At 35.0% G+C, this 12,318-nt stretch overlaps 1 protein-coding gene across 7 annotated transcripts in view; it reads left to right on the forward strand.

Annotated features, from left to right (window-relative positions):
• Positions 1-12,318, forward strand: part of GCP1 (glycoprotease 1) — a 263,036-nt gene that overhangs the window by 105,802 nt on the left and 144,916 nt on the right. For all 7 annotated transcript variants that reach the window (XR_016353980.1, XR_016353979.1, XM_089792139.1 and 4 more), the window contains one exon: positions 6,488-6,578. Coding sequence is in view for 5 of the 7 variants with exons in the window: in XM_089792139.1 (XP_089648265.1) it covers positions 6,488-6,578 (91 nt within the window). In the remaining 2 variants the exon portion in view is untranslated. The remainder of the gene's footprint in view (positions 1-6,487; positions 6,579-12,318) is intronic.

A 12,318-nucleotide genomic window follows, 5' to 3' on the forward strand; every position in this document is an offset into this window, starting at 1 on the left:
TTTGGTTCTCACTCAATAGTCTCAATTGCAAGGGGGAAAGATTGCAGAACAAATTGCCAATCCTTTCTATTAACTTAGCAAATTACATATATAGGCTCCCTTTTAGGGTTTTTGGCCAGTTACAGATTCATCAGTTACATTAACAGAGCACTTGAATCGATCAGATGCAATGTCCCCATCATAAAATAAATGTATTTAATTAAACCTTGTTAATGGGCAGATTGATTTACTATATCTCAGACCCATTTTTATTTTGTTTCCGTAGTTTCTGTTGCTGTTAGCTATCTTTGTATAGCCTTGGAAAGTTTCCTAATGGGTATTTAAGCACGACTTGTATGTAGTCTTTAGGTATGCATTTTTGGATTATTTCTTTGTACTGCGAATTCCAGTTGGGAATTCTCTGTTGTTTGCCATTTCGGAAGTCGAAGACCTTCCCTACTTGGCTGTATCGGTTTCGGTGGGATTTGACCCTCACCCTATTTCGTCATTGCATGTAATACTTTGCTTAGATCTAGCAAGTCAGAGCACCATTTCTTGGCGAATATCAATTGAAGGATTATTCATGTTCAATCTCCATTCTTGTTTGGCATTATCTGATGTATTCGGGATTAATAGTTAAGCATAGATCGGAAATCATTCCTTCTCCATATCCCATCCACAACTCGTAATACTTTGTGCACATACCATATTCCCGTTTGCTTTTCGTACGACCTCCCATCTATACGACCTCTCTTGGAACCCCGTACGGCCAAGCCTCTTACCCTATGACTTTCCCTTGTCTCTTGCTCCACCTCTAGCTACCATACCGCCATTTGGGTCTACCATATGACCTTTCCTTATCTCCTGCTCCACCTCCAGTCACTGTACTACCAACTCTCTCCTTCATACGACCCTCCCTCCCTATTGTATAACCCTCATCCATACAACATCCACTTCCAGTTTCCACACGGTATGGGCATCACCACTTGCATACTGTACGACGTTTGGATGCCCATTGTTGCTTACCATACGACTCTCATTAATTGAATTCCACGCGCCGTATAATTCAAATATACCCCACATATCTGTACAAGATCATCCATTGTCACGTACGGTCATACATTTGTCTGGATTCATATATATGGCGAAAATTTCTGGGTGAATTCGAAGGAGGAACATTACATTAGAAATCCAACAATCATCAGTTACAATTCAATACATTAGAGAAAGAAAAGAAAAAATGATTAGAAACCCTCAAAATGGTTCATATTCCTCTCTAGTTTGTAACAATCACCTTGGCGCCAAAACTTGTATTTCATATCTCAACGGTCACTACAGGTTTGAATTCTCGCTGTCGATCTAGAATCAACGATCATGATTAAAACCTAGTAACCCTTTCATCTTAATCTTTATCGCCTCTTCGCAACTGTTCTTCATACGATACTTTTAACCCATGCGATGGTGCGATTCACTAATTGTTATTCATTTCACAGCTTTGCGACTTGACATCTTCACTCATGGCTTAACATTGCGACAGTACAAGAATTTATTTGTTTAACTATCAAATGCTTTTCACCCTTTCTCAACTTGGAATGTCTTGAATGCTTTCTAGCCTGCGACCTTGCGATAACTGTTTGATTAAACAGTTGTTGTCTCTCGCACCTTCACAACCTTCTTTAAGAGTTAACATTAACCCCTTACGACGCTACGATAGTTAGCTTTGACTGTCATTTTATGGTTTGCACACCATTGCAACTTAAAAACCTTCAAACCAGAAACAAGCCGCGATCATGCAATCACCATCGAATTTCTACCTCACAACTTTGCCGTGGTCTGAGATTTAACCTTTATTTCACTTGCGATGTTAAGACTTCACATTTAGTTGTCCAGATCACCTTTCGTAGCTTCACAACCCGGATTCGGAAGTCAGTTTTAACATCTGCGATGACCATTTTGAATTTAACCGTTGCATTTTCACATGCTTGCAACTCGACTTTCTAACTCATTGCTTAATCCTGTGAAGTTGCAAAGTATGCTTTCACTCCTTCACAGCCTTGACCTTAGGTTACTTGTAACTGCTTGTGATAGTGCGATGAAGAACTTTCACTACTTCGCAGCCTTAACTCCAAGTCAACTCTAACTTTTAGCGGACATGTGATGGCTTGCAATCTTACTATTGTAGTTACCCTTTCCGCACCTTCACAACCTTTATAAATTTCACTTTATCGAAACAAAATGATACTGCTTCCATCGATCACTTAACTCATTCGATCATTGACTGCAAGTTGACCTTGTTCGCATCAACACAACTTGGATTCTCTTTAAGCCAGAACTAATGCACGATCATGCAATCTTAGTGAATCGCCCCTTTGCAACCTTAACTTGATAGTTAATCTTAATAGTTGCGAAGGTGCGATGATCATTTGAGGTTAACAGGTTCCTTTCGTTGCAACTTGAAATTCTAACTCATTTGTTAACTCGTCGATCATGCAATGAAGCCCTTTCGTTGATTCACCACCTTAACCAGAAGTAAGCCTTAACTCCTTGAGATGGCACGATTGCTCAGATCTTGAATGCTGTGTTTACTTTTTGAAGCTTCGCCACTCTACATGCCTTAAGCTTGATAATGCTTGCGATGATGCGGTCTTCAGCTTATCGCTTCTTCGCAACTTAAAATTCTACTAGGCCAAAGCCAAGTTGTGATCATGTGATCTTTTCAAATTTTGGATGTGGACATTTAGATGTGATTTGCACCATTGATTTGAGAGCAATTTTGGTCTTTGCCACCTTTGACCATGCATGTTCTTCAATATTTTTGCATATTTTAGTTCTCCTTTTGCATTGAATTCAACTGATCTTTCCTCTAGCCTATTCTTACGATTTGCATATCGTCTTTTAGCCTTGGTCCTTATATTCTTCACTGCCCTTTGCTTTGAATATGCTTGTGATCTTCTTGAATGCATCATGTCTTTACCATGAATACTTGATCAAAGCATTAGGGTTTTAGAACAACTTCCCTCTCATCTAGGAAATGCATAGACTTACCCTCCCATTCCTAATCACCTAATATGAACGAATGCATTAGATTGCTTTTGAATGCCCACCTAGGTGCACACAAAGGAACAGAGTGAAGTAGGAGAAAAATGAATAAGACATTGAACACCTGATTTTTAAATAAGTGCAAAATGTGAGATATTATCCGGCAAGCATGTGGAAAAGACTTTATCCATAGGGAAGCCATATGGAGATACATGAAATGCGTAATGTTTGCTGTTTAACTCACATTTGCATGTAAGGGAAGAGTCAAACTTATCCTTTTAAAATTGGATTTTGCACTCGACTGCATTTGCAAGTAAGATGAGATCTTACATATGCAACTCGGAGAAGAAGACTGAAGATAGAAGGAACAACTTCAAGAATTAAGATCATGCAAATCTGAAAATGGAAATGTCAGTGACTTGCATGAACATTCAAACAAAAATACAGAAATGTCTTAGAGAAAATAAGCAAGAAATTTACCTCCACTAAAAATGAGAAAGACAAAAACTTTGTCCAAACCTTGAGCAAATTTGAAAAATTCCAAGAGATGTTCGAATTTTTGAGTTGCCCAAACCAAGACTTAAATAGATTTTAAAATCCTGATTACATGATTCGAATTTGGACATGTGTATATGGTTAGAAAAATGCAATGCCCAAAATGTGGAACAACATTTGACCTAGCAACGTCAAATGCAAAAGTATAAAATTGACGTCCAGGACAAGATTGAGCTTGTAAAATGATGAAGAACAAGCTTGGATTCGATTTACTTACCTTAGATAGCTTCTTGAAGAGATTTGATGGAAAAACACACAAGAATGAACTGAAAACAATTGAGAATATGCCCTAGACGAGCTGTTTTATACAAAACATATTTATTAAACTTCATGCAATGCTTGCAAAAAATGCCACTAGCCCTTGGATAATGAACTCGTAGCTAGAAAGATGTTTTCTACATATGTGTTTTGGATGAAAATTGCCATCCAGCTCTTAAGACTTCAAACGTGTTTTTAAAAGCAACAAACACATGTTTTAAATACATGCAATCTTGTCAAAAATTGCCAGTCTTGGCATGTGGTAGTATAAACGCATCGTTAAGAAGTCATTTCATCACAAAAAGTTATGCATTTCACTCAAAAATCACCGCCATTACTTGGATAGGGCAAAATGTCTTTTTGAAAGATGAAAACGGGTGTAAACTCACCCAAAATCACCAGCAATAAAGATTTTCCTTCAAACACACTTTTGGAGATAGAAAACGAAATGCATGCAATGACATAAAAAATCGCCACCTTTGACCTTATAGAGGAAGACGCACATTTGGCGTTCATTAACATGTGCTTAAAATTTGCAATATAATAGAAAATCGCCTGTCTTGGCTTGTGGTGGATTTTATAAGTCAAAACACATTTCTTTTAAGCATTTACATGTCCAAAACATATGCTATTGACTGAAAATTCTCCACTTTTGTCTTTAGTTCAAGAGAAAACACATTTTATTATTAAAAACATATGTATTCGGGTTCAAAATCACCACTTTAAATTAAAAAGAATAAAGAACTCATTTTAATTTAACATTTACATGTAAATGAGTTTCAAAAACCCACTTTAAATGATGATTAATAACACATGCATTTTATTATAAAAAATGAACTTTAAACACAATCATATATGTAATCATATTTAAAAAGCACACTTTTAATGATGATGGGACTTAGAATTTAATGAATGTGGATTTTCGTGGACTATTTTGCATGTGGATATATGCAACATGAAATAAAAATCCCACTTATACACTTAAGTTGTCTCATGTAATTATATTTAATATTTTACTATAGTTTTTTATAAAGTAACATGAAAAATAGTCTTAAAAAAGACTATTTTCATTAAATATAAAAAACTATGGTCAAATCAACTCAGAATGAGCTGAAATTTTAAAATGGACCACATAATCCACTTTAAATATCAAATATAATTTTATATCGTGTAATTGTCAATAAAAAGCCCACTTTTATGAGCTTTTTAATAAAAATATGCAGTTGACCTAAAAGATCCCACTTTTTCCTTATAACTTGAGCTAGACAACTTCAACCTAAGTTAGCTCAAATCAAGTGGAATTCCAAGGGCTATTGACCTAAGGCAAAAAAAAACAAAAACTATTTACAACACAAAGAAAAATAAAGAAAAGACGTGAAAGTTCACCTAAAATCGAGTGTTTGAATTGCAAGAAGGAAAACTCTTAAACAATTGAGGATGATCTTGATGGAAAACTCTCAAAAGAACGCATAAATGAGAGTACACAAAAAACAACCCGGGGATAATGAATCGTTTTCATGATGTCTCTTAAAGCATTAAACCAAAGAGGATGCATCTACGGATCCATGAGAAAATTTTGTAGGGTTGCCGCAATTTTGTGATGTCAAAATTGAGGACAACAATCATGTATTTGAAGAAACTTTCAGGGTTTTCTTAATGTTCTTTTCTAAAATAATTTAAATAGTGGGGAAGTTCTCGACAAAGCATCCATGTTATTCATGGTGTATGCATTTAATTGGTATTTTCTCATCATCGCCCATTTTTAATATGCAACTCAATAAAGTATGGATAATGGAGTGAGTCCTTGTCTAAGCACACTTCATCACATGTCAGAGTACAAGAACAAACACCCGTGAATTTTTTCGAGTTAATGAGTTTCTCAAGGTTGTTTCCCATATGCTTGAAGCATTCTTTGTGCCAGAAAGGACGGGAAAGAAAGGTGATTAATTCAAATAAGGGATGCAACTATTTATGCTCCAATTGTTTACGTACAACCTTTTGAGTACCATGACAGGCTATATTGAAAAGCCTTGTCCTAATCATCTATTGAAGACAATATAAACGAAAAATTCATGACCTCAAAGAAGTATTTATAAAGTGCCTACCACCAAAAAGTTATATGCATTTGTGGTCTACTTTTTTGAGTACTTATGGGCAGTTTTGCTACTATGAATTTCTCAATCAGGGATTTCACTCCCAAACACTTTCCTAGATTTGGCTCCTCGAGGATTAGAGAGATATTTTAAGACCACCTCCTTGTATTTTCACTATCTTCATTGCCTTCCTTTTCTTCTGAGTTTTTTTGAACTCTCAACAAGGCTGTCCAAAATTTTAGACATACCTATTGTAATCTTTTGGTTAGAAATTTCCCATCAAGCATAGAACACTTCTCCCAAGTTTTAAACCCTTAGGTGACACAATTTGAAGTGGTGTCTTCCTTTGCTTCCTCTATGGGGCGAGAATAAGACATTTAGGGCCATTTGCACCTAGTTATCATGTCTGGACTTGATCACCAATATCAATTGTGGATAAGGTGTTGTAATTTAAAAGTTGTAAGATATTTCTTAATATAAGAAAGAATTTGTCTTTCCTTTGAAATAAGCAGCTGGTATTGGATTCAAGTTTTTCTAATGATTTCGTTATTTTTGTGATCCAGTTGGTGTGAGAAAAGCAAGAACTATAGCTGGTAAATATAGTTTGCCAATGGTTGGGGTCCATCATATGGAAGCACATGCTCTTGTTGCTAGGTTTGTGATTTAACAAAACATAGTGGATTGTGTTATTTATTTTTGTAATCATCGTAATATTTCAAAGTACCACTTTTGTAAAATATTCTTGTTCTTTGCTTAATAGATAAGAATTAGCTGTACATGTTAATTCCATTGTATGCATTTAATTGTTAGTTTCTTGGCAGTTCAAACATTCTTTGGATTTTTCAATTTTCTTTCATTGGATCCCTACTGACAGGATTGATATCCTGTTGGAAGCTCAAACATGAAACTAAGCTCATCATATTTTGGGCAACAACTCACCTTAATGTCTTGTATTCATTATTCTATTTCTTGATTTAGCAAAACAACCAGATATTTTCATTTCTTTATGTATTAGCACTTTTTGTAATGAGATAAATGACGGGCTTATGATTTCAACCTTGTAAGCACAGATTTGAAGCTTATCATGTACTTTTTTGACATGGAAAGTTATAATTTAGCCAAGCACCGACATCTACTTTTATATTATAATTATTGTCTATACTCTTTCTTTTATGCAAAGCGCACATGCAACATAATAGCAAAATTGGATAATAGAAAGATCAAAAGGAACTGTAACATCCCCTGCATATGAAGTGTACACATTGCAATGAAGCTATTATACAAGAGAACATGTAAAGTACATAGTGGATGGAGCCTGCACACCCTTGTCTGGGTTACTATGGTAGCACCTGAATATCTGGAATGAATGGAGAATTGAACATCTTGAAGTGAGAGTAACCTCGAACTAGTATTAAATTATAAAATGAATCTGTTTATGAAAGTCCATCAAACTATTTATAAAATGGCACTTAATACCCAAGCTTAAACCATTAGAGTAGTGTGCTTGGATTTAGAAGTCCGCTATATGATATCAAGAAGGTTTAATTCCACATCATTCTCTAGATTATAAACAAAATAACCCATAAATTAACAGAAATATCTTGTCCAGGAATACAACTAGTAATTTCAATTTCTACTCTTGCCATCAGTACAATGTAAGCAATGAGATGAACAAAAGAGTGCATTCATAACACATCAAAGAATTAATTTTGATGTGCCATCTTGTCTGGTGCCTCTCAATGATGCTATTTACAAAATAAAATTTTCAAACGGTTGATCAAATTTATGAAGACCTTGACTTGTATTTCATTCTGATATGGCTCACATCTATTTTTTTTATGGAAATGTCAGTATATAGAGAAAATACCCAAATGTCAGCTACATCTTATTTCTCAGAATATTATATTGATCTCTTTGCAAATTTACATCTCTGGTTTATCCTTTCATTAAGGTGAAATCGAGGATGTTTACAAGATCAAGGTATCTATAACAAACTGGACATTCATTATTGATTTTTGTTCAATAATATATTCCTGTAATTCCATTTTTGAACAAAGCCCTAGCTATCTTTTTTGGACAAAAATCTGAAAATGCTTCCTTTTGTTGGAAGTGGTAATTTTTTTTTGAAATGACCATTACAAAACTACCAGCTCAATCCCTATTCTTGATTCAAAAATCCTTCAACTGTATGCACAGATCAGATCCTCATGAAAGCTGTTTAAAAAGGCCAATGATGCCTTAAATCTCTGTGGAAAGATGAAAGCCTTGCTTTTGAATGTAAAGATATTTATAATGCCAAACCTCAAGAGGACAACAAAAAGCTGTCCTAGGGCATTGGTTCTATGACCATTAAAAACCCTAGAAGTCTCACTTAATATTAAATCAACAACTTCTCAAGTTTTCATGTTAAAAAAATTAATCAAACCTCAATACTTAAAAGTAGTACTTGATCTTACCAAAAACTGATGAAAATTGTTGTAGCAGCATCTTCAAACCCCTAGAAAATGTGTAAACTTCCTTCTCTTTAATCCTTGTTAAACTTTGCAGTTGCACTCCTCATGGAACAATATTAAAATATCTTCATTTTCCAATTTATTTCCAGTTTGGAGCCACATGTGCTTTACAATGTTCTTTATCTATGTTGTTTCCCTTTATTTTTAAGCAGTGAAGTTGCTTGAGCATTTTCCTTACGGAATTTTACCACTCAAAAATGCACTTTTGAGATGATTATCTGCAAATAGAAGGGAAAGCTTGCACCTTGCTGATATTTTTCACTTAAAAACTTGGTGAAACATGAAATCTGAATACTTAAAAACCTCTTGCCACTTTGTCTTAGCCAATTTTTGCGAAGTCCACTCTAGAAGTGACTTGATAGGTGAAAATGTGTGCTTGGAAGACCACCTCCACATTACTTTTGGTCTTAACATAAAAGCATGCACTTGAAAGGGGTTTTTGACTTTTATCAACCTAGCCAAAATTTCATTCATTTTGGTACTTACGTACCAAGCACACCTTGGGACCATGGTAAGCATACCAAAAGTGCATGGTTTTTTGTTCCTAGCCACATTGGGTACTTTGTTTTATTTAAGTTTTAACTTTCTCCATTATTTGAATTTCATTGTTTTTGATGACTTTAACTCTAGATCTTTGTAAAGACCCGGATCTAGTCTCTGCTGAAATGCTGAGAATGCAGGTAGGTTTTTTTTGACTTTTTATATCTTTTTTCAATTTTTTGTGTTTTTTTTGGTTTTTTGTAATATACAAAAATGAAATTCTCACACACTGCTGGAAATTAATGAATTACACTCTAAACTACTGACAGAGATATAATTTCAAATAAAACTTGGAAATTCGAATGCAACTTCAGATTGATAAATTGTACATTGGAACTGGGCAGCTGCCTATGACCGCAAAATCGCATTGGAGATGCCTCAGAATTAATGAATCACAGATATCTAATGAATGCAGCCCCTTCAATACCATAGATTGGTTTCCAACAATGAATATAATACCTGCTACAGAAAATGCAGGTCTTCCAAATCTGCTGCTGATCAATAAATGGAATTGAGGCTAGGGTATGGGTGACAGTTTGCCCAAGTTTCAACCGCTAGCCTCTTAACCTGCTTGATACCCTCTAATTTGTGGTTGTAAGTCCACTTTCAGATTGCCGCCCAGCCTTAAAGATGTTGATTTGGCTCAGGGATTGCCAATTATGCATTCAACCATGGAATTGCTGCTTTCTAGGAATGAATTGGAAGCCAATCAAGTCACAATTTGTACCCAATTCAATGCCACAACAGATAGGGGTTATTTCTCAGTAAATTCTCTTTCCCAAATCCACCAAATACTTCCAGTAAATTAATCTCCTTAAGCACAGTTTGAACAATAGGAGAAGATGGGAAAATTGTTATATCACAGCAGCAATTTGCAATACTACTCAAGCAATTCTCAGAAGTTCACAAACCCCTGAAGAAACCCTCAGCAAATAAGCAAAGCAATTATAATATTGAAGATGATTCATATTCTCCCAAAATGTCATATTTATAATGCATTTTTTGCCAATTAGCGTCACCCACACACCTTTCACTTAGAAATAGCTTTATAATTATGACATTAGTCTGAATATAATATAAAACACAATAATAATAAAGAGTGCATTAATACTCATTAAATCCCATTATACTTGAGATAAATATGACTTCACTAAATAATCCATTTGGAGATTGAGAGGCAGAATGCCAGGTGTCCACCCCGGCCTCAACTGGTTTGCTAAAATAGTAACCAGCCAAAAGTGATTTACTAAAAATAGTAAGTCCCAAAATTTGGAGATTGAGAGCTTGAATGCCAGGTGTCCAGCCCGGCCTTAACTACTTTAGTAAAATAGTGATTGGCCAAAAATGATTTGCTAAAAATGGTAAGTCCCAAAGTGTGATTACTTTATAATATAAAACACAATAATAATAAAGAGTGCATTAAATACTCATTAAATCCCATTATACTTGAGATAAATATGACTTCACCAAATAATCCACCTAGTGAGATTGAGAGCTAGAATGCCAGGCATCCACCTTGGCCTTAACTGCTTTACTAAAATAGTAACTGGCCAAAAGTGATTTACTAAAAATAGTAAGTCCCAAAATAGTAATTTTGCAACAAAGACCCCCAAATCCAAATGTCAGCTCACGAGGGTTGCAATGATGAGTTGACAAAACCATACTCTAGAAACCTGCTAAATTGGGGATATTACAATCTTAGCCACATTTGGTACTTCCCAATTGCATTCCTACAATATGTAGCCTTGGTAGTGTTGTCTAAATATATTGTAAGCCATTGTGACCATAGGTCACAAAATGCGATTTTTAGCCAACGGTGTAGTGAGATAAATCTCTCCTCTCAGCAATAGGGGGAGGCTCCCTTCTTACCATAGGTGGCTAAAACAAAGACCTAACCGGAACTAACAATAGGGTGGTTTACTGAATCAATTCCTCTTTCTTCAAGAATGATTTTATATTACCAACTAGTATTTGCAATCAAGCAAAAGGAATTGATTGCTACGGTAATACCGGTGACTTAAGGGTTGACGTAAGAACAACCTTAAGACAACAGTTATATCTGGACTTGGGTGATTGGTAGCAAGAACTCAAAGTCTCCTACGAACAATCTTCTTGAAATAAAAGAGCGAATAACTAACAAAGCTCAAAGTCTTCGTTCAACTATCCAAGTATGAAATAATATACTAAGAAGTTAAGCTCAAAGTCTGAAATTCTCAGCACTTGCAGCCACTATTTAATGAAATCAATCTCATTAATGAAAGCTCAAAGTCTTTAAAAAACAACATCAAAATTCTCAAATGCTTTCAAAGAGAGAAGTAACAAAGACGAATGAATCAATGTGACATTAGAAACAAAGATCAATTCCAAGTATCTCAACACAAAGTTTGGGAAAAACTTGCTTCTTTATTCACTTCAGAGATTTGCAACAAGAAATACAAAACCTTCTAGTCACAAGGTCAGCCTTCTCCTCTTTCGCAAAAGATCATTATTTACAATGATCTCTCTCCTTTATATAGGAAAAACGAAGAGAGAAAGGTGAAGGAAAAAGTGGATCAACCTTAACCACTCATCTTTATCTTATCAACTACTTTGACTTTATTCAAATTGCATGCCTAATGTGATTGCAATTAAACTACATGAGCTACTTGCACAGGTACATGTTATCCTATACTTGCAACAAATTTATTAAAAGCATACAAAAATGAAATTTGGAGTTTTCACATGGTATCGACCAATTCTCTAAATTTACGTAGGGATTCTCGTACAATTGTAGCATCTGATTCACTAGTGTGTTGCAAAATGATGATGACCTTTTGGAGTGTGCTTGCTGCCCTAGATGTTTCCTTGCTTGAATCTTTCAGTTGATTATGCAAATTCTCTAGTGAAAACTTCCAATTTGCAAGCGTATCAAGCACATGGATCTTGAAATTATCCAATTGAAGTTGTAGGTTAATGGTTTCTGCAAACTCGGTGAGAACTTCTTGTTGATTCCTTATTTTGTTATCTTCATAAATAACTTCACATAGCAATTCTTTCAAAGCTCCTTTAATTTTATCTTCCAGAGTAGACATTATAAGTATTGCTGCCTTTACATTTTCAATGAGGTTTTGGAGAACTTGTTTCTTGTTTTCCATAACATGCATGAAGTCATGATACATTTCAACTGATGTAATGAAATTATACTCACACAAGAAGTATAAATCAACTTCCATCATGCTGCTCCAAGCACCACAATCACTGTCTATCAATTCAAAACGATGATTAAGTGATTTCAACATGTCATTGAGTTTAGGAAAGATTTCACCTTCTTTCTTCAACTCTCCGCACACTTCGAGAAACAC

The sequence above is a fragment of the Cupressus sempervirens genome, chromosome 7 (genome assembly GCF_028749045.1).
Source record: "Cupressus sempervirens isolate cs-2001-9-10 chromosome 7, ASM2874904v1, whole genome shotgun sequence".
NCBI classification, from domain to species: domain Eukaryota; kingdom Viridiplantae; phylum Streptophyta; class Pinopsida; order Cupressales; family Cupressaceae; genus Cupressus; species Cupressus sempervirens.